This window comes from Gouania willdenowi, chromosome 13, assembly GCF_900634775.1.
Source record: "Gouania willdenowi chromosome 13, fGouWil2.1, whole genome shotgun sequence".
Taxonomy (NCBI): domain Eukaryota; kingdom Metazoa; phylum Chordata; class Actinopteri; order Blenniiformes; family Gobiesocidae; genus Gouania; species Gouania willdenowi.
The window spans coordinates 13,755,048-13,777,870 of record NC_041056.1 but is presented as its reverse complement, the minus strand read 5'-3'; the positions used below and the strand labels follow the sequence as shown (position 1 = coordinate 13,777,870).

Below are 22,823 nucleotides of genomic sequence, written 5' to 3'. Positions count from 1 at the left end.
ATAGGGTAAAAAAAGAAAAAAAGAAAGATTTACATGGTGTCCTGTCCTTTTCTGAGGCTAACACACAACGGGACAGTTATCCTTGCATTTATTTATGTTTAATGATCATTTAGAGTAAGTAATTATTGCAAAAATACTTACTTACTTAAAGCAGACATGGGCAATAGTGGCCCAGGGGTCACATGCGGCACTCGGTATAATTTTATGCGGCCGCCAAAGATAATGACAAAATGTATCCAAAAACACACAAAATGAACAAAAAGTATGCTTAAAAAAAACAACAAAAATACACAAAAAAACTCCAGAAAACATACAACATTACTGAAAATTACAGAAAAAGTACAACAAAAACATAAAACGATTACTCCAAAGAAACACTAGATGACAATGAATAAATAACAGAATAATAGACAGAATGAAAGCAAAAACACACAAAAATTCCTCTATAAACCCAGCAAAAACACACGATTAAACAAAAACACACAAAATGAACAAAAAGTATGCTAAATAAACAACAAAAATACACAAAATAACTCCAGAAAACATACATTACTGAAAATTTCAGAAAAAAGGACAACAAAACACAAAACATTTACTCCAAAGAAACACTAGATGACAATGAATAAATAACAGAATAATAGACAGAATGAAAGCAAAAAACACAGAGAAATTACTCCAAAAACCCAACAAAAACACACAAACACTTTATTCGTCCCTGTTATAGATGCTCAGATTGGTTATCGTTCTGACATGAATGGTTTTAATGTGGCCCTTAGATCAGAAAATCACATTTCTGTGGCCCCAGTAAAAGGTATAGAGTGAACTAACACCACTATACCCGTTAACAGAACTGAGAGGAAAACGCTTGAAGGAGCCTTTATCTCACATCATTGACTAAAACCACCAATATCTTTTTAAAATACAATCAATTATTTTATTCATGCTTATTAATTTACTTTAACACAAAGTTCTTTTTCAGGACTTGTATTATAGGTTTAACAAAGGTCATTCTTTAAGGTAAAGAAAACAATTTTATTGTTTTTTTTCCAGACATAAAGAAACTCATGAGAGGCTCGAGTCTGCAGGGAATTTTTGATTTATTAGTGTGTTTGTGAATGGCAGGTGCCTCTGATGTTTTTCATGGTCAGGCCTGAGGCATCTGCACCACACACACTTCCACTTCCTCTGAAATCAGCTCCCAGAAGGACAAACCTAGAGAGGGTCGGAAGTGTTTCATAAACAAAGAGGCATCCCAACAAAACACACAAGCAAGCCTTTTTTTCCCCTCATTAAAATTAGCCTAAGAGGCACATCGGCTAATTATTAAGAACCACTGTGGCTGAAAGAATGAAATAACATCAAATTAAATATCACATGGCTCGGTGCTTTGTGGAGTCAGATGTTAAACGCTTTGTTTAGATCAAATGTCAAAAGTGTGGCTTTAATTTGCCTTTCCAAATCCTGCAACTGTTAAAAAAACAATTAAAACTAAAAAGGAATTTTAATTAAAAAAATAAATAAATAAAAAATAAAAAAACATTGTTTCAGCTCACCTGTGATGAACTGGCTCCCTGTCCACCTAGCGCTTGATAAGAAGTGGAGATGGGCAACAGCAGACCCCTGTGACCCTGATAAGGAACAAGCACATCAGAAAATGGATGAATGGATGTTTCATCTCATTTTCTGTTAATAGAATTTGATAACAATCAGAAAAAATAAATAAATAAATAACCTATCAGCTATACTTAATAAAGTCCTGGCCTTCCTTTAAAGTCAACATTGTAAAATTTATATAGGACAATCAAACTGAAATGATGAGCTAACTCTATTCTTAGTTATCTTGCACTGTGTTTTACCAATGTGTTGTAAAATATTCATACCAGTAGTCATTAGCTATACAGTGTTTGGAAGCCTTACAGAAGTGGACGGAGCTACTGCCCCTTTGCTCAAAGATTGGGCTTGAATATGCAAATAACTTCACACCAAACACACAATTGACTGTATAAACGATGTTGGACTGGAATTGTGCATTTTTGTGTTTTACCCAAGGTAGACTAGTGGAACAGGTCACCTAGGTACTGGTCTTCAGCTCTGAATTAATGGGACATTATGTTAGCTCCCATGACATCATAGCCACATCAGATCGCCACCGTCTTGCACATGGACTGATGGACTGATCAATGTTCCGCGGCTCAACTAGTCTAGAACACTCGGATGGACAATCCTTCTGTTCTGTACTGTTCTTCCTCCTGTCCACTAACCCCAACCAGTCGAAGAAGATGGCTGCCACCTGAACCTGGTTCCGCTGAAGATTTCTTCCCACTATCGCTAAATGCTTGTTCATGCAGATCTTGTTGGGTTCTTTCTTTCTTACTATGAACTCTATAGTTTGTTAAGTGCTTTAACATGACTTTGTTGTATTTTAGAGAAATAAAGTTAAATTGAATTGAATCTCTGATTGCATTTTCCCCCTTAGAATCACTAGAACCAGCTAGACTTACTGTCCTTACGAGCATTTTCACTCTCTGGCTCAAACAGATAAACATGTATACCATTTTCACTACTTGTGAAACACTATCCACTTACAAAACAATGTATAGGTGGACAGTGAAAACAAGGTTACGTCACATCTGGCTAAAATGCTGCTCCCCATTAGTTTAGTTAAAATGTTTCCAAAAGTACTCCTGAAGTTTTTTTTTTTAAACAAGTGTTCACGACATGCAAAAAGATTACAATAAACAGATGTACATCCAGTAATCAGAGATTAGATCTGTAAGGCCTATCTGAAGGATAGTTGTTCTTTGACTATGTAGATTAGATTTTTAGAAAATAAAATACTATTTTCCTTATAAAGCATACACAGTACATTAACGTAATGAAGGTAGGTGATGATAATGCAAGCAGTATTGTTTTTTAGAGTGACCTGACGTGGCATTCTGACATCATCATCATGAGCCTGATTTGATGAGAGGATCTCCGTCATCATCTTCAGTAAATGTATAAAGTTCTGCTGAAAGGAGCCAAAAGGAGACCCGCGCTCAGGTTACATTGTTGCACTTAAGGTCATGTGGGGCTGCATGTGTGTGATGTTTTTTATTGTGGTTGCTATGGGAGCCTTTGGAGAGGAGAAAGATCCCGCACTTTGCAGGATGTTGGGCAGACCAGAGTTCCCCCTATTATCCCGGAAAGGAGATATTATCATTGGGGGAGCTTTTTCCATTCACAGTCATATTTCTCAGCCATCGCTCACTCTGACAGATACTCCAAAGCCCCTCATCTGCTCTAGGTATATATTGTGTTTTACTTTTGTGTGTATGTTGTTTTGTGTTGTTTTTCTTCATTATTGTTGACATAAAACCAACCTTGATTTCTTTCAGGATTAATCTCAGAGAATTTCGTTTTGCACAAACAATGATTTTTGCTATTACGGAGATCAACAACAACCACACTCTGCTGCCAAATATCTCCATTGGTTATCAGATTTTTGATACATGTGGTTCAGTGCTGCCATCAATGCAAGCGGTGATGGGTCTGATGAATGGACAGGAGAAGACTTTGGGAAAAACTTGCTCCGGTCAGTCATCGGCACATTTTATCATCGGAGCATCTGAGTCCTCGTCAACCATTGTGATGCTACAAATTTCAGGGATTTTCCAAATACCTGTGGTAAATACCATCATGCCTGAATTTATTATGATTCTTCTATTTGTTATATACTTTATTTGGTGTCTTCCTGTACCCGCAGTTTTTTCAAGTATATTTTATCTAGATTTTGCATTTTTATTTTTTTCTAAATCACTCTGACCTTAAACAAATCTGATCATGTTTTCATGTAACCACAAGGGGTATGTGTATCTATGGTTGGAAGTCATATAATGCTGTTGTTATATTTCATCGAATTTTTATGTTTTATAGTTGGTTTTCTCTTTTCTTCTCTATATTTCTAGATCAGCCACTTTGCCACCTGTGCTTGTCTGAGTAATAGAAAGGAGTACCCTTCTTTCTTCAGAACAATCCCCAGTGACTACTTTCAGAGCAGAGCTCTGGCAAAACTGGTAAAGCACTTTGGATGGACATGGGTTGGGGCAATCAGAAGTGACAATGACTATGGTAATAACGGAATGGCAACATTTATCGCTGCTGCACGTCAGGAGGGGGTTTGTGTTGAGTACTCAGAAGCCATTTCAAGGACGTACTCCAGTGAACAAGTTGAACGGGTGGTGAGCGTGATCAGTAAGGGCAGTGCTAAGGTTTTGATTGCTTTCCTGGCTCAAAGTGAAATGTCTATTTTTATTGAGGAGGCCTTGAAGCAGAACTTGACGGGGTTGCAGTGGGTGGGCAGTGAGTCCTGGATTACTGCAAGCCATTTGGCAAATAGAAAGTATGCTAGCATACTAATGGGAGCTTTGGGTTTCACAATCAAAAAGACCAAGATTACAGGTTTGCAAGAATTTTTGTACAATGTTCACCCAAGTCAGAACCCTCAGAATAAGCTGCTGAAAGAGTTTTGGGAGTCAACCTTTGATTGCAGCTTAGAACCTGATGTTCATGATCAGACTAAGTGCTCCGGTTCTGAGAGACTACAAGCCATCAACAACTCCTTTACCGATGTGTCAGAGCTCAGGATATCTAACAATGTGTATAAGGCTGTGTATGCTGCAGCTCATGCCATGCATGCAATGTTAAAATGTGAACAGCAGAGTGATGTGGTGAATTCATCATGTAGATGGCAGGATAACTTAAACCTAAAAAAGGTAAAATAAATTCAGCAATATCAAGAATCTTGTAAATCTAGAGTTTCCTATATCCTTATTGATCCACCTCTTCTCTCTGACAGGCCGTGGAACACCTACAAAATGTAAATTTTACTCTTCAGTCAGGAGAAAAAGTTTATTTTGATGAAAATGGAGACCCTTCTGCAACCTATGAGCTGGTGAATTGGCAAAGAAATGAAGCAGGAGACACCGTGTTTGTGACTGTGGGGAGTTATGATGCCTCATTACCAAATGGAAGACAGTTTACCATGAAGGAACTAAACATAACATGGAAATCTGGGTCTTCCAAGGTAATCTGCACCAATTGTGGAAAAAAAAAATCATTTGCAAGTGATAAAGCTCAGCTGAGGCTGAAAACTAAAAAAAAACAACAAACAAAAAAAAAAAACCCAGCAATATAGACTATTGCATAAGTCTAATGAACCCCAACTTTTCCAATATATTTGAAATTTTGAAAAATCTATGCATTAAAATAAAACTGAGGTCTTATAGTTAAGAGTGGACTGTAAAGTCCTAAGATAGTAGTTGTTTCTATTGGCCTTCAGTGCTTCTCCACAGTTTGAAATGCCTTTGCTCATTAAATATATTTATATATAAAAAAAATTAGATGAGAGAAAAAAAACGGAATCTTCAACAATGCTTGTTTTTTAGAGCATAATGGAAAAGGGGTAAATTTACTTCTTAACAATAGATCATGCTCCTTTGCTAAAAAATCTTAAGTGGTTCAGTCAGGTCTTAGAGAAGTAGTGGCTAAGAGTGACAGAGAAAATATGTTTTTTACTTGTCTATTGTTCAAAAATAGTTTAAGTCAAACCACAGCAACCAACCCGAGTGGAAAGTTATAGTGTCAACTGACATCAACTTCCCAGTTCCTATTGCATTGCTATTTGGTCTTAATAACCTGACTATCGATGTGATGACATGAAATAAATGGCAAATAAATGACAAATATAAGACAGTTTTGTATTTTTTCTGGCTGTTTAGTCAACAGATTAACCCACTGGCATTTACAATACAGATTAAAAGACAACTTATGCCCCAAGTAACACCTCTAATGCTGGTAGAAAGGAAAGTTTCAGAACATCTAAATAATACTGATGTTGTTGATTTTAAGATGTCTCTGAGTTACTGAAATTCTGGTTTTGTTGCAGAAGCCACAGTCTGTATGCAGTGAGAGTTGTCGGCCAGGTTTTCGACAGGCTGTTATTAAAGGTAGACCCATCTGCTGTTTCTCCTGTGTCGCCTGCGCTGCTGGAGAAATCACCAACTCCAGCAGTGAGTAAAAACTTTTCCATTATCTATGTACCGTAATTGCTCGTCTTGAAACATTGAAGCTAAACCGTGATCATTTGCAGCAACATAAGTAACTCTTTTCAGTTCTGCAATTTTCTGTCCAGATTCTGCAGAGTGTTCACGGTGTCCACTGGAGTTCTGGTCAAATGAAGACCACAGTGATTGTGTTCCAAAGGTGATCGAGTTCCTCAGTTACAAGGAGACAATGGGGACCCTACTTTCTGCTATTTCTGTCTTTGGAGCTTGTCTAACATTGGGGGTCTTATGTGTGTTTTTCTGGTTTCGCCAAACTCCTCTTGTCAAAGCCAGTAACTCTGAGCTAAGCTTCTTGTTACTCTTCTCCTTGATTCTGTGTTTCCTGTGTTCTCTGACTTTTATTGGCGAACCGACGGAGTGGTCATGCATGCTGCGGCATACTGCTTTTGGCATTACCTTTGCTTTGTGCCTGTCATGTATCCTCGCTAAAACAATTACAGTAGTGATGGCATTTAATGCTGATAGGCCAGCACACACTGTCCCTCAGTGTTCTGCCCCATTTCAGAGAACCAGTGTTCTTGGGTGCACTTTACTCCAAGTAGTGGTTTGCGTTTTATGGTTGACTATATCCCCTCCATTCCCAAACAAAAACACTGCTCATGCCACTGAAAGGATCATTTTAGAGTGTGATTTAGGGAATTCCATTGGTTTCTGGGTTGTGTTGGGATACATTGGCCTCCTCGCAATGCTGTGCTTCATCTTCGCTTTTCTTGCACGAAAGCTACCTGACAATTTCAATGAAGCCAAATTCATCACCTTCAGCATGCTGATTTTCTGCGTTGTTTGGGTTACTTTCATCCCTGCCTATGTTAGTACACCGGGAAAATTTACTGTCGCTGTAGAGATATTCGCCATTTTGGCTTCAAGCTTTAGTTTGTTTTTTTGCATATTTGCTCCAAAATGTTACATCCTACTGCTGAAACCAGAGAAGAACACTAAAAAACACATGATGGGGAGAGAATAATCCAGACCATTCTAAATGTGTGACAGACAGACCAACAAATAGATAAATAGATAGATAAACAGACCAACAGATAGATAGACAGATAGACAGATAGACAGATAGACAGATAGACAGACCAACAGATACTGTAGATAGATAGATAGATAGATAGATAGATAGATAGATAGATAGATAGATAGATAGATAGATAGATAGATAGATAGATAGATAGATAGATAGATAGATAGATAGATAGATAGATAGATAGATAGATAGATAGATAGATAGATTTTACCAATGACCATTGGTAAAGATGTGTTTATTTTGGAGAATGTAAGCTTTAAAATAATAGCATATGAGAAGCTTCTCTAACAGTAGGCTATAAGCCAACTCCATTGGTGGGCACAGAGACAAGGCTCACAAAGGTTCCACCCAAGTTCCTATAAAAGGCTTGGATTGAAGGAGGATTGTCTTCAGGCCTTGAGTTGCACATACTCAGGTGAACAGCTATGCTGCTGATATGCACCATACTCCATCTTTTCTTCCTGGCTCTGAGAGGCGAGAAACCCGTATGTCAAACATATGGGACAAAAGAAATATCCCAGTTTTCAAAGGAGGGAGACATCAACATTGGAGGCATTTTCTCCTTCCATCAGAACCCAGTCAGCGCTAATCCATTACCTGAAGTTAACCCAGGATCAATACAGTGTGAAGGGTAAGACTACTAACAAACAATGTATTCCTTTTTTCTGCTCCTTGAGTCATGACATATTTCCCAGATTTAACTTCAAATACCTTGCATATTTTGTCTCCACTGTTCAGACTGGATCCAGGAGAGCTCCAGTACGCATACACAATGATGTTTGCCATAGAGGAAATCAACAACAGCTCAGAGCTGCTACCAGGAGTGAGTCTAGGTTACAGGATTTTTGATTCCTGCCCCAGTATCCCACTGTCTATCAGAGCATCACTAAACCTCATGAATAGGCAGGGCAGCGATACAGATAGTTGTGATAGTCTCTCCACTGCCCATGCAGTCATTGGTGATACCACTTCAACTTCTACCATTGGTATTGCCCGTACCATGGGACCCTTCCATATACCTGTGGTAAGTTTCAGCAGCCTGAATGCTATCTGAACCATTAACTGTGTTGTTCAATTATGGGAAAACACATGCTGAACAAAAAAAGTCAGTGTGAAGTGGTTGATAAAATGTACTATTTCTATTTTTCAATAGATAAGTCATTCAGCTACTTGTGCATGTCTTAGCAACAGAAGAGACTATCCTTCCTTCTTCAGAACTATTCCTAGTGACTTGTACCAGAGCAAAGCACTGGCAAAGCTAGTAAAACACTTTGGCTGGACTTGGGTGGGAGCCATCAGGACCAACAGTGACTATGGCAATGGGGGAATGGCCACTTTTCTGGAAGCAGCTGAGAGTGAAGGTGTGTGTGTTGAGTACTCAGTGGCAATCTATCGCACTGATCCCAAAAAGTGGTTCTTAGAGGTGGTCGATATCATTAAAAAATCCACTTCTAAGGTAATAGTGGCATTTGCTGATGGCACAGACCTTGATATACTTATTAAAGAGCTCCATGCTCAGAATGTGACTGGACTGCAGTGGGTCGGAAGTGAGGGCTGGATTACCTACCGCTACATTGCCTCTCCAGTAAACTACGCAGTTGTCCAGGGCGCCGTGGGTTTTTCAGCACTAAATGCTCACATACCAGGGCTGAAGGAGTTTCTAGCCAAAAGCAAACCCTCCACCTCACTGGGCAATCAGGGACTGGTGGAATTGTGGGAAACACTGTTTGGTTGTGCCCTGATTCCAAAAGCACAAAGTCCTGTAGCAGCCTGCAATGGGAACGAGTCACTGTGGGACACAGAGACACGCTTCATTGATGTGACCGATGCCAGCTTTTTGAATAATGTCTACAAGGCCACATATGCAGTGGCCCATGCGCTACACTTGCTTTTTAATTGCAAAGCTGGACAAGGGCCTTTTGAGAATAATACCTGTGCTGATGGTAAAAACATTCAACCATGGCAGGTAAAGAAAACAATGAAACCGTTGCTTTCATCCACACACTAAACATTTGTGACAAAAATTAACAGTGTAATGCTTTTTTCCCATGCAGGTTTTGTACTACTTAACTCAAGTGAATTTTACAACTAAGATTGGTGAGAGTGTGTTCTTTGATGATCTTGGAGACCCTGTGGCACGTTATGCTCTGGTTAACTGGCAAATGGATGAGACAGGGTACATCCATTTTGAAACCATCGGTAACTATGATGCTTCCAGGCCCAAGGGTCAACAGTTTGAGATGAAAGCTGGTGTGAAAGCCATTTGGGCAGGACACCATCTGGAGGTGAGTTTATTTGAAAATCAATGTTTATCTTTTATAGATAATGACTAAATAATATTGATTCTGAAGTTAAAAAGGCATGAGGTTATTCTTTGAAGGAAAAAAAGGTCTAGGTTTCCAGTTATGACTAAATTGTTATGTTGTGACGTGCAGGTTCCCAGGTCTGTTTGCAGTGAGAGCTGTTTGCCTGGTACAAGGCAAGCTTTCGTAAAAGGCAAGCCTATCTGCTGTTTTGATTGCATCACCTGTGCTGATGGGGAGTTCAGCAAAAGTACAAGTGAGACCACAGGATTCCTCGTATTTACACTTGTACTCGTTGTTTTTCTTTTGGGCAAAATCTCAGTCACTACACTATTGTTGTATTTGAAAATGTGTGTGTTGTCCAGCTTAAACATATTTATGCTTTCAGATGCAGTGAAATGTGACAAATGCCCTGCTGAGTACAAATCCAACATGGAGAGGAATAACTGTGACATTAAGGCTATTGAATTTCTCACCTTTTCAGAGTTAATGGGTATACTGTTGGTGACCTTTTCTGTCTTTGGAGCATGTTTGGCCATTTTTATCGCACTGGTATTCTTCCAGTACAGACATACTCCCATAGTAAGAGCCAACAACTCTGAGCTGAGCTTCCTTCTGCTCTTCTCTTTGACCCTGTGCTTCCTGTGCTCGCTGACTTTCATGGGCAGGCCGTCTGAGTGGTCCTGCATGCTCAGACACACAGCATTTGGCATCACATTTGTCCTCTGCATCTCTTGTGTTCTGGGGAAAACAATAGTGGTATTAATGGCCTTTAGAGCTACACTTCCAGGCAGCAATGTCATGAAATGGTTCGGGCCAGTGCAACAAAGACTCAGTGTTGTGGGTTTCACCATGATACAAATTGTTATTTGTATACTTTGGCTGACATTGAAGCCTCCTATTCCCAATAAAAATATGAATCATTACAAAGAGACGATTATACTTGAGTGTGCCCTCGGCTCGCCCTTGGGTTTTTGGGCTGTGTTGGGGTACATAGGGCTTCTAGCCATCCTTTGTTTTCTGCTAGCCTTCTTGGCTCGTAAATTGCCTGATAACTTCAATGAAGCTAAATTCATCACATTCAGCATGCTAATATTCTGTGCAGTCTGGATCACATTCATCCCAGCATATGTCAGTTCACCTGGGAAGTTCACTGTTGCAGTAGAAATTTTTGCTATTCTTGCTTCAAGTTATGGTATGCTGTTTTGTATTTTTTTCCCAAAGTGCTACATCATAATATTCAAACCTGAGAAAAACACAAAGAAGCATTTGATGGGCAAAGGGACAAGTCTTTAATGTAGTTTATCCATTAATAAATTGATTGAGTTTTGATTAAATGTGAAGTGTTTGATGATTCTGTGACTACTATAATATTTTTTGTGCGTGTAAATGAAGATTGTAAGTCAAGAGTTTAAATGAAGATGAAAACAAGATTATAAATGTCCATATTTTATTGCTTTACTTATCAGTCACTGTTGACCTACAAACTGGATGGAAAAAAACTTTAAAATAAATGTTCGTCAAGAAACTTCAGTATCTCGTGTTCATTATTTTATACGACTGAACATTTACAACAGGATATAAAAAGGAAATGCTTTATCACTCCATGGGGTTTGTTACCTATAATCACAGTTTAAAAACATGTTATTCATCTTTAATTTACCATCATGTATACCAGTTTAATCCTGCACAGGGTCATGGGGTTCACTGGTGTCAATTTCCTGTTCAAATCAGGTATAAGTTGGGGTAGACCTTGGACTATACACCATTCCTATTCACACACCTTTTAAGTCCTAAGGGATTTTTAAGCAACCCCATGTAACATTGAAATATAAGCTTTTTGATTCAATGAGAAAGCAGAATACATAGAGAAACCACCCACAAGCACAAGGAAAACAAACAAACTTCAAAATTAAGTTTAGCATTATTTCATCCAAATAATAATATAATATATTATTATAATGGCAGTAACGACACCACACCAACACAACTCATGATCCATATTCCCACCAATCACCAGGTCTGTTCAAAGATAAAAAGCAAAAAAACTGAGTTTATTTACAATATTCTCCCTGTGCTTGGGATTCTGGTTATTTCCAACAATTCATAAACATGTATGTTAGGTTTAGTATGCATGTGATGTAAATAAATAAATAAATAAATAAATAATCACACGTTCTCCCAAAAACTACTCTGGTTTCCTAAATTCAAAATGGAGCTGTCTGACATTCTGGGTATATTTAGGATTGTGTTGTTAGTTACAGCAACTAAAAATAGAAGAAAAAAATGTTTACCAATAACATCAACATTTAAAATTAGAGGTGTTCGATATTAGCTTTTTGCCGATATCTGATAAGCCAATGTATAACACCTAATTTCCAATATTAAATAACACCCATTTATACATAGACCCCCTCCTCCAACCTAATTTTAAGTTAGAGTATGACCTGAATGTGACCCTAAGGTGACGTATATGCGCAAAAGTGGTCCTGAGGTAATACGTGACGCAACCATTGTATTTACGGAAGTAAATATGAAGACATCTCATTCAAGCATGTGTGTGGCACTAATAAAGTTTCTGTACAATTGAAGTCAGCGCCATAACAGTCAACTAATTTTCACTTTCTACTCTGTCCCTCACCAGAGATTTTTTTTCCCCTGCCGCTCCTCCTGGGACACAAAATTGTGACGTTTATGGCATTTCAAAATGTATAGGTTGGATAAACGTAACCTGGTAGTTCAGACAGTCACATCGCATAATATTAGATAATTATCGGATTTGCCTGCTGTCTGAACATAGCCTAAAACTTGTATTTGTGTATGTCCTGTCAAGTAAAATAAATAAATCAATCGTAATCAAATTAGAGTTATTTGCTAGTAAGTTATGATATGATTATAACAATCAAAATTATAACATTTACTTTGGATAAAAATACAACACCTACTTTTCAAGAGAAAAATGAGTTTAAACATCCTAGCAACAGAAACTTTTTTCAATCTCAGCTCCATACGTGGAGTTTGAGATAATTGCCAGGGGGGGCAAAAAAAATTGAAAGTAATATATAGAACGTCTCGAGATTCACGCCAACCACAATGTGTGTAACATAAACAATAATGCAAAAATGATTAGTAACATAACTGATAATGCTGAATACAAAAAAATTGCATTGACACGTTGTTTAATGTTGTAAATACATGATAAAATCATGTGGGTTACCGCTTTCTGCTTCTTTTTTGCTGCTGTACATACAGTACATGAACTGCTGCAATCCAAAATGCACATTGAAATGTTCAGCACCCTCTTGTAACCTCAAGAATGAGACAGTGAAAGTTGCTCAAATTAAGCAGTGTTATTGTTATGTTCTACATGATATGATACAACACTAGGGCTGGGATAAACGGTTATTTTTTAAATGATTAATCTAGCAATTATTCAAAAAATGAATTCCTTAACATTGCAATATATAATTATTGCTCTTCAACTTAAAATTCCAAAATAAAGTTCAGTAAGAATATAAAAGTACAAAATAATGCATTCAGAGACAGAGGTAGCATTCAATAAAAAAATAAAAAGACAGTGGCAGCCGGCAGCCTGTCATGGTGTCCTTCCTCAACCAACAGAATTTAAGATTTATGTTGAAAACACACAGGCTTTGCTTACTGAAAAAAATGCATCATTTAATTCTTCATTCCCATGAAAATAACAGCGACTTAAAGTAATACCCTCTGCCACTCACATTTTTCTTAAACTCAAATTCCAAACGCTAATACAGAAAGTGCTTTTCCAACAAAACAAAAAAAGAGAAAAATTGGAAAATTAACAAATATTGGGTTTTATAATGTTCATTTTTAGTTAAAACTATAATTATAATAATGATGATGTAAATCTTGGTTAGAACATGAACTGAAAATACAAGGGTCAGTCTTGGTCCCACATTTGGGGGGAGATGACATAACTAAACTATAGAAATAAATCTATTCAAGAGCTACTAAATACTGTTTTATTCCACTTAATTGCAAAATCTGATATTTTAAAATGTCTGTTATCACTCATTCATTCCATCATTAGACTCTATATTAAAAATTGGGAACCACTGGTGTAGAGCAACTTTTCACCCTGACTCAGTAAAAGAGCAAAGCTTTTTTTGTTCATATTTTAATGGTGAGAGCCATTTGATGTTACGCACGTGGTTGTAGGAGAATGTGTTTTTTTGCGCTTGGCTCGGTGTGTGTGTGCGTGTGCTGCTGCTGCTGATGTCACAGCAAGTGTTGCCTTCCTGTCGCGTCAACGCGCCTTACACTTTTGAAACTCTGAGGAACCACTTGCGTTAGTTATTCTCTGGCGCCACTATCTTTGTTTTGGTCAGACGACGCATCGACACGCACATTTTGCGTCAACGTACTTTTTGCGTCATCATTGATTACGTCGACGCGTTGTCCCGGCCCTATACACCACTATACATATGCATTAAAGGGATCCTTACTGTTTTTCCAAATGTGGCCTAAAACCGTTGACATGTCCTTATTAGAAGATCTATGCCTAACAAAACACATTATTTTGCACCATATTCGTTTCATGAACTTTTAAAAATGGGCCTTCACCGTTTGAGAGCCATGTTGAAATGATGTCATTGATGACGTGAATCACCCCTTTCAGCCCATTGAGTTCAATAGGAGGTGAAGCATTCAGGACCATTTAGCAGATTTTTCAGTCAAAATGACAACTTGTGCTGCTTTGGGTTGCTTTAAAAATCAGTAAAAGTTACTTTACACTGTCTTTAAGAATTGGTAAAACTGTAATGAAAACCTTTAACAACTAGGGAGGGGCAATGCTCCCCCTGCCCCCTGTAAACTACGCGCACGCTCAGCTCATGCTCCACCTTATGGATCACTGGGGTGGAACACACATAAATACTAAATGATTTGATCCACATTAAGCTACATGTGATGATCCATGTGGTTTCTCACATCTTCTTTTAGAAACAGTGATGTTTAGGCTGAGGTTGTCGGAGCCGGGTTTCGCTCTTGTTCAGTTGTTGCTCATAGTATTTTCCTGTACTGCGAAACAGCTTTTGTGTAAGCGCAGGGGGGAACCTGAGATGCCACAGCTGGCAAAAGATGGGGAGATCATGTTAGGGGCAATCTTTTCTTTCCACAGCAGCTGGAAAGACAGACAAGATTCCTTCATGCGCAAACCACAGCCACTGGAATGCACCAGGTAATATGAACCATAAAAGTAGAAGATTTTGAACTAAAAACAGCGGAGATTAAAAATATTGCATTTAAATAAAAATATTAATCTTTTTAATCTTCTTCTGAATCTAGTTTAAATTTCAGGGACTTCCAGTTTGCCCAGGCTATGCTTTTTGCCATTGAGGAGATCAATAACAGCACAGATCTACTGCCAGGCATCACTCTGGGCTACAAAATCTATGATATCTGTGGCTCCATTGCCAGAGGTGTAAGAGTGGCACTGGCTTTGGCTAATGGGAATGAAAATATATCTACACTCTCTGAGGCTCCATGCTCCAGACCTGGACAAGTTCAGGTCATGATAGGGGAAACCTCCTCCACTCCTTCCATGGCAATAGCAACCGTGAATGGACCATTTCATATACCACTGGTGGGTTGGTAATGCTAAAAGTGAAAAGACATTTTTAAACAACTATCTTGTTCAGCTTGTTTATGCTAAAGCAAAATGTGTGTTTATTGTGTCTCTGTAGATCAGCCACTTTGCCACCTGTGCATGTCTAAGTGACAAAACCAAGTATCCATCCTTTCTCCGAACAATACCCAGTGATCACTACCAGAGCAGAGCCCTGGCCCAGTTAGTCAGACACTTTGGCTGGACTTGGGTTGGAGCTATTCGCTCAAATAATGATTATGGCAACAATGGAATGGCTACGTTTACAGAAAATGCCCAACAGCTGGGAATCTGCCTTGAGTATTCAGTACCCTTTTTCAGAACAGATTCTGCCGACAAGATCCAAAGGATCACTCAAATAATTAAGTCGTCAACCTCTAAGGTGATTGTAGCATTCCTTTCTCTCATGGATATGGATGTGCTAATACATGAGCTATCTCGCCACAAACTGACAGGCTACCAGTGGGTTGGCACAGAAGCCTGGATTTTTGATTCACAAACTGCATCAATGGACACACATCACATCCTGGATGGAGCTATCGGTCTCTCCATTCCCAAAGCGCATGTCAGCGGCCTGAAGGAGTTCATGATGGACGTGAAGCCACTGAAGGCGTCAGGCACTGACATTTTTACAGAATTTTGGGAGACTATGTTCAGCTGTCGGTTTAAGTCGGGCATAACCTCAGCAGACACTCAGAGAGAGTGTACTGGACAAGAGGATCTGAGCAAAGTACAAAACAGCTTCACAGACATGTCGCTCATGCCCATCATTAACAATGTATATAAAGCAGTGTATGCTACAGCCTATGCTCTACACAATGTTCTGATGTGTGACAAAACCTGTAACAAAAAGGTGCAGGTTGAGCCATCCATGGTGAGCTTTACATCCACTTTAAGTACACCTGTTATTTGAAAGTTCCATCAAATTAAAAGATCTCTCTTCTTCTAGATTTTGCAGCACCTGAAAAAAGTTCACTTTAAAACGAAAGATGGAGATGAGGTGTATTTTACTGAGGAGGGAGATCCTCCGGCAAAGTATGAGATCGTGAACTGGAAGAGAAGAAAAACAGACATTGTCGACTTTGTGACTGTTGGACTTTATGATGCATCGTTGCCAGTCGGCCAGCAACTCATTGTCCAAAATGACTCATTACTATGGGCACAGAACTCACATCAAGTAAGTATTTTTGGTATGACTGTAATAATTAAAATAAGTCACACATGAGACTCCATACAGGAGCCAAAAACATTTAAATGTGATATTTGTAGTAAATGTTACTCAAAAAGCTCAGCTGCAGTCACATGTGAGAGTGTACTAAGAAGATAAACCATTCAAATGTGATGTTTGACAAAGGAAATATTAAAAAAAAAAAAAAGTCTGAACTGAAGGTCCACAAGAGAGTCCACATATAAGAAAAAAAGTAAATATAAATAATAGTAGTAAATATTTTCATAATAGTTTTTTTTGTTGTTTTTTTTAAGCAACATAGGTTTAGGTATAGTTGATGTTAGAGTTGTGTAAGTTAGTTATTTCAAAAAGTTAACATAACATATTTTGGCAGATGTTTTATAGTTGGACAGTTTGCATTTACAGTTGATTTCATTCGTGTAATTGTTTACTGTAAGAACTGTGAACATTTTGTGTAAATAGTTTTACCTTTGAATATTAAAACCTCATCTGTGTTACATTAAAAAAAGAATAAGTCACATTAACTACTTCATATTGGTGTATTAATTTATTTATAAAAATGAGGACATAACTGTACATAATTAATACATAACTTAGGTATGTTAAAAAAAAAAAAAAAACAATTCATTTCTCTGCAGGTTCCAGTATCAGTTTGCAGTGAGAGGTGTCCCCCAGGAACACGAAAGGTGCTTCAGAAAGGAAAGCCTGTCTGCTGCTATGACTGTGTACCATGTGCTGATGGAAAAATCAGCAATAAAACAGGTTTGGTTTAGTAAATAATCATGTTTATATTGCAGCAAATCCTTTAAAAACATATTGTCAGACATTGATAAATTTGTCTTAATCAAATTTTCTTCGTCGCTGAGGCTTTTGTGTTGATCACAGTGATGCTAATAGTCTCTGTCCTGAAACTTTCGCAACTTACTCAAACATCTGTTTATCTTATTGAACATGTGTGATAATTTTAGTCTTTCCTAATAATCTTGCTCCATCGCCTCTTTCCAGATTCGATCACCTGTGTGCTTTGCCACTCTGAATTCTGGCCAAATAAAAGAAGAGACACCTGTGTAAAGAAGGAGGCTGTGTTCCTGTCATATGAAGAAATTATGGGTGTTCTGCTTACCACAGCATCTTTATTAGGAACATGTCTCACCATTATTGTAGCGTTTATTTTCTTCCGATACAGGAACACTCCAATTGTCAGAGCGAATAACTCCGAGCTGAGCTTCCTGCTGCTTTTCTCCTTGACTCTGTGCTTTCTGTGTTCTCTGACCTTTATCGGCCAGCCGTCCGAGTGGTCGTGCATGCTGCGACACACAGCGTTTGGCATCACTTTTGTTCTTTGTATTTCGTGTGTTCTGGGGAAAACAATGATGGTTTTAATGGCCTTCAGAGCGACGCTTCCAGGCAGCAATGTTATGAAATGGTTTGGACCGGTGCAGCAGAGACTGAGTGTTTTGGGTTTCACTCTAATACAAGTTCTAATTTGTATCCTCTGGTTAACCATTTCTCCACCTTTTCCGTTTAAGAACGTGAAAGAACTCAAGGACAAAATCATCCTGGAGTGTGCTCTGGGCTCAGCTGTTGGTTTCTGGGCAGTGATAGGTTACGTTGGCCTTTTAGCCTTTTTATGTTTCCTGTTAGCATTTTTTGCTCGAAATCTCCCCGACAATTTCAATGAGGCTAAGTTTATCACCTTCAGCATGTTGATTTTCTGTGCTGTGTGGATCACCTTTATCCCTGCTTATGTCAGCTCACCTGGGAAGTTCAGTGTCGCTGTGGAGATTTTTGCTATTCTTGCCTCCAGTTTTGGCCTTTTATTTTGTATTTTCTTTCCCAAATGTTATGTAATATTATTGAAGCCAGATAAAAATACTAAAAAGAACATGATAGGAAGAGGAGTAGCAAAATCAAATTTTTGAAGAGTACCATCATGTTTATATGAATGTAGTCTTTCTCAACAGATTGGATGTAATTTGATCTGGGCATTCAGAGTAGGTTTTAAACTAATGCTGTGCTAATACCGACACCAGAAGAGGGGCCCCGATACGTCAGTAAAAGTCCGGCATCGTTATCGACAAGTAACTATTAACACGGTGATGCCTTTTACAGCATCAAACTCTTCTTCAAACGCAGCACCTTGTGTTTTTCATTCTGCCGACTCTTCCTACTGTCCTGACTCCTAATCACAGAAACACTTATGGTTACGTGTTGAGTGCATGCCAAGGTAAGCTATCGCTATTGGCTGCCACTATGAACCAATCGCGGGGCAGTGTTTTCATGTTGCCTGAAAAATGAACAAACATTCCTACACATGAGAGAAAATATTGGTGATTCCAAGGAAAACCCACAGTATCAGCCAATACCATGAAACTAGGTATCAGTATCGGCTTTGGGAAAAAAAAGAGTATCGGAACAACACTATTTAAAACCCTAAAAGAGAGTCGTCACTAGGCAAGGCAAGGCAAATGTATTTGTATAGCCCATTTCATACACAAGGCAACTCAATGTGTTTTACATGATCAAAATGTGCAATAGAAAACATTCAACAGCTTAAAATATATACGAACATTAAAATCACCAGTAAAATCAATTAAAAACATCAACAAACACATTACATCAACATGACCAAATATCTCCCTCTCAATCATATGCAGTAGAGAAAAAGAGTGCCTTTAACTTTGATTTAAAAATGTTCACATGTGATGCTGACTTCAGCTCTGCTGGCAGTTTGTTCCACTTCTTTGCAGCATAACAACTAAAAGCAGCATCACCATGTTTACTGTGAGCTCTGGGCTCCACTATCTGACCTGTGTCCATAGATCTGAGAGACCTGCTGGGTTCATACCTGACTAACATCTCACTGATGTATTCTGGACCAAACCCATTCACAGATTTATACACCAGCAGCAGAACTTTAAAGTCTATTCTGAGACTGACTGGGAGCCAGTGTAAAGATTAGTGACTAAGACTAGTGCTGCCATGTAGTGGTAATTGGACAGCACTCCGCCCTCAAGTTGCTCTGCCAATCTCCTGAATTTTAAATTCACCTCAACAATACTCCCTGGGAGGGAAAACCTCTGCCCTTCTATCCCCACTACATACACCCATACTCACGAAGGTGGTGGTTGCCGCCCATTCCCTTTCTTTTAATTGCACCTCATACATTCGCTGACCACACACACACACACACACACACACAGAGGTTAGGAAGTGGGTTCGAGGCGGCTCCTGGGTTAACAATAGCGGCTCTTGCACATACATCGGTCGTGACACACTGGCATGCCTTCGGCTTAGTGATAAGCCCGTATTGGGCCTAAGTTTAGACATGTTCATCCCAACTATTAGTTCTAGGTGTATGCACTCACCCTCTCCCTCTGTTCATCAATATACCTAAGCAGGGTGTTGTGTCACCCTCTTTAATCACTCCACTATTGTCACCAGAAAGGTTCAGTAGATTACACCTCACAACACAAGATGAACAGTAGTAGCATCAAATTATAGTTTCTGCGCAAGCAAAATAGCATAGTGTCAATCACTTTCCACCTTCCAGTGTCCCACCCTAACTCTCTCTTCCCGGTTTCTTTCCTTAGGGAGGGCTGGTGATGGTCACAATTAAACAATACAATAAATGTATTTATTTCTTTGCAATAATAAAACATGCTAAGCTGTCAAAAAAATAAATAAAAAAGAACCTAATAACCGGATAACATGAATCTTATATGAAAAATACAAGCTTCAAATATTGTGCTCCTTGTTTGCATCATATGCTCTCCCTTTCATTTTACTCAGTAAAAGATACTATTTGGATTTAGCCACAAGTGTGTAGATTACTATTAAAAAACTACTCTCCATGTCTGACATTCTAATCAGAGTCATCCATTCTTTTTATCTACTCACTAATCCTGTTCAGAAGCGTGTGAATAGGGAATGATCAGATTTAGCTGAATATTCACAGAAATCACTCATTTATTGTTACAAAACAAACTGAGGGTGTAATGGTACACATATCTATACCGAAGCGTTTTGGTATCACATGGTTATAATTGATCGATGGATTGACTGACTGTTTTTATTGATTATGTGAAGATATAAACATATGTTACGCAAAGACAAAAAAGTAATAAATACTGTAAATATAATAAAAGTATCAAAAAAACTTACATTTTACAGTTTATGTTCAAATGTAGCAGGGGAAGTAAAACCTAACTACCCCTTAGTCTCTAAAATGCTCTTATCCTTCATTAATGCAGAAGATAATATACTCTGTGATATAAATGCATCCAAACAACAATAGGTCAATTTATACAAAATAAATGTATCATAAAGCCTAGCATACAAACCCACATATTCATACCAAATACATTTATCCATACATCTTGTACCACTGATACTATAATATACACGTACATTAATCTACACTCATTTCATACCATAAAACTGTTGCTACCACTATTACGTAACTAAGATCAATAAAGCCCCAACATTAAGATTCTGCTTTGCTTTAGTTCATTGCTCAACCTATTACATGAACACCACTATTTGGTCCAAAGCTTGCAAAATACAGATTAAACTTTATTACTTCTATTCTTATCATTATCAACAAAACACTGAGGATGGCTGACATATCAGTGCCATTTTTAATCACTGTATTTTCTTATTGTTTACAATAATATGCTTTCTTGCATATTCTCATGACACTAGGTAACAAACGTTTGTATTTTTCTTATATTTATTTTGTTTCCATCATTCTATGTTTTATAAATTCTTCATGATGTATTATTTTTACAAGAACTTTGTAATCCCCAAAAAAATTCACCCATTATCTTTATATTTATTTTGTCTGTTATGTTATTTCATTTGGCAATTTTTTACATCCTGTGAGATTAATTTTCTTAAAAATTTATTAATATAATTGTCTTCATATATTTAATTTCCAGTCGTAGCTAATCAAATCATTCTTAAATTCCTCCATACATTCTTCTGTCCAAACCCGTCAAATTTGTTGTCTAATGTCGTGAAAAAATCATTATAAGTCAAAGATTGTGAAAACTACTCAGTGATCAGTGATGTCATTTATCAATAAAATGTTTACTATATTGTTATCTATTATTTTGGTGTCCATATTGTCAATTAATGTCACACATTGAGATGTTATTGGACTTGGTCTGATGATTTTGGGATTCAAACTGAAACTATACCTGTCATTAATGAATTCTGAAATGAATTTAGTAAATCATTGAACATGATTTTTCTGGTGATGATTAATGTTACACTATGTAATCGTTGTTAAAGATGTTTAAATGAATGTAAACCTAAACTATGTAAGAAAAAAGACTAAAGAAACCCACCCCAAAGACAATTAACAGCCAGTTACTATGATGCTAAATGCTATATAATACTCCAGAAACCACTTTAGGCTGTATATTTAGTCTCTTACTGACACATGACGTTGATGTGGATACAACTTACTGATTGTTTCTGTTGATAAGCTTTGTTTAAAAAAGGATGTAAGTACAACTTATTGTTAAGGAAAAAAAACATCAGAAATGTTCTGCATTTGTTGGTGAATCTCAACTATTATATACTACATACTATGCGACCAGATGCTGGTTTCCATAAAAGTACCAAATACTTTTGCTGACTTTTTTTTTTTTTTTTTCTTTCTTTTAACATAGAATTCAAATCTGTCTAGATCATTTGGTCATTTGATTATGGTATTATTTATGATTAATAATGCATGTAGTGCCTTTCATAGACTCTTAAAGTGCTTTACATGGCATGATTCTTTCAATCAACACAAAGTGATGGTAAGCTACTATTGTAGCCACAGCTGCCCTGGGGGCAGACCGATGGAAGCGAGGCTACCATACTGCAATATTACAATTATTTATGAAAAGATTGGAGAAGGAATGTAATGTTATTGCAATTGCACGTACTCATCCAATTAAAAACACAAAAATGAATGTAATAGATATTTAAAAGGATAAAACTGATCACATTCACTTTTTAATTAACCATATAAGTTACAAATTACCCAGAAAAAATTAAATATAGGCTAACTTGTTTATTCAGTATTAAAGATTTAAAATAGTATTAGGACCACATTTGTCCAATGAGCAAGGGTCCAAGGAGTGTTCTATGTGCCATTCACACATGTCATCTTCTGGTTACGAGTGACCTTTAAGTTCTGACTGTTTTAGAATTGTCCACCATTAAATAGCATTTAGTTCGTACCATTTTAAATTCAAACCTTAAAGCAATCTTTCCAGTTAAATAAACACTGGCTGTTTGTAGCAGTTACAGCATCCATAATAGGGTTATACTAAATGTATTGGAATTAAAACTTTATTCCAGATAAAACATGCTTAACATAACTTGTTGTTTTTTTTGTTCTCCTGAGGTTCGAGCCAACCATGTCAACTCCTCTTCCTGTTGTTGAACGTGTGTATAAAGGTTGTTTGTGTGATGAGTCGCAGGTTGACCTGTGCAGAAGAGCAGAGCTATGCTTGCACTGAGGCTGCCTGTGCTGGTTCTGCTCTTTGGAAAGGGGAAC

The 22,823-nt window shown here is 37.7% G+C and overlaps 3 protein-coding genes across 3 annotated transcripts; all 3 read left to right on the top strand.

The window, feature by feature from the left end:
- Window positions 1-3,092: 3,092 nt before the first annotated feature.
- On the top strand, window positions 3,093-7,068 carry olfch1 (olfactory receptor C family, h1). Its single transcript, XM_028464160.1, has 6 exons — window positions 3,093-3,286; window positions 3,378-3,666; window positions 3,948-4,754; window positions 4,838-5,065; window positions 5,927-6,050; window positions 6,173-7,068. Exons 1-6 carry the CDS (start codon window positions 3,108-3,110, stop codon window positions 7,066-7,068), a joined length of 2,523 nt encoding a protein of 840 aa, XP_028319961.1. The 5' UTR covers window positions 3,093-3,107.
- Window positions 7,069-7,645: 577 nt separating this feature from the next.
- olfcj1 (olfactory receptor C family, j1) lies at window positions 7,646-10,730 on the top strand. The gene is made up of 6 exons (XM_028464161.1): window positions 7,646-7,762; window positions 7,870-8,155; window positions 8,285-9,097; window positions 9,186-9,416; window positions 9,567-9,690; window positions 9,823-10,730. Exons 2-6 carry the CDS (start codon window positions 7,904-7,906, stop codon window positions 10,728-10,730), a joined length of 2,328 nt encoding a protein of 775 aa, XP_028319962.1. The 5' UTR covers window positions 7,646-7,762; window positions 7,870-7,903.
- A 3,728-nt stretch (window positions 10,731-14,458) lies between these two features.
- On the top strand, window positions 14,459-18,189 carry LOC114474611 (extracellular calcium-sensing receptor-like). Its single transcript, XM_028465030.1, has 6 exons — window positions 14,459-14,652; window positions 14,772-15,057; window positions 15,158-15,952; window positions 16,028-16,255; window positions 16,906-17,029; window positions 17,273-18,189. The coding sequence occupies exons 1-6, from the start codon at window positions 14,534-14,536 to the stop codon at window positions 18,187-18,189; spliced, it is 2,469 nt and encodes an 822-aa protein (XP_028320831.1). The 5' UTR covers window positions 14,459-14,533.
- Window positions 18,190-22,823: the final 4,634 nt, after the last annotated feature.

Excerpts from the sequence above, each read along its gene's own strand:
- olfch1 (XM_028464160.1), top strand. The coding sequence starts at position 3,108 with ATGGGAGCCTTTGGAGAGGAGAAAGATCCCGCACTTTGCAGGATGTTG. Across the intron at positions 5,066-5,926 it reads GGAAATCTGGGTCTTCCAAG|AAGCCACAGTCTGTATGCAG; the intron begins GTAATCTGCACC and ends GTTTTGTTGCAG. Across the intron at positions 6,051-6,172 it reads AGAAATCACCAACTCCAGCA|ATTCTGCAGAGTGTTCACGG; the intron begins GTGAGTAAAAAC and ends TTTTCTGTCCAG.
- olfcj1 (XM_028464161.1), top strand. The coding sequence starts at position 7,904 with ATGATGTTTGCCATAGAGGAAATCAACAACAGCTCAGAGCTGCTACCA. Across the intron at positions 9,098-9,185 it reads AAAACATTCAACCATGGCAG|GTTTTGTACTACTTAACTCA; the intron begins GTAAAGAAAACA and ends TTTCCCATGCAG. Across the intron at positions 9,417-9,566 it reads GGGCAGGACACCATCTGGAG|GTTCCCAGGTCTGTTTGCAG; the intron begins GTGAGTTTATTT and ends TGTGACGTGCAG.
- LOC114474611 (XM_028465030.1), top strand. The coding sequence starts at position 14,534 with ATGCCACAGCTGGCAAAAGATGGGGAGATCATGTTAGGGGCAATCTTT. Across the intron at positions 15,058-15,157 it reads GACCATTTCATATACCACTG|ATCAGCCACTTTGCCACCTG; the intron begins GTGGGTTGGTAA and ends GTGTCTCTGTAG. Across the intron at positions 15,953-16,027 it reads TGCAGGTTGAGCCATCCATG|ATTTTGCAGCACCTGAAAAA; the intron begins GTGAGCTTTACA and ends CTCTTCTTCTAG.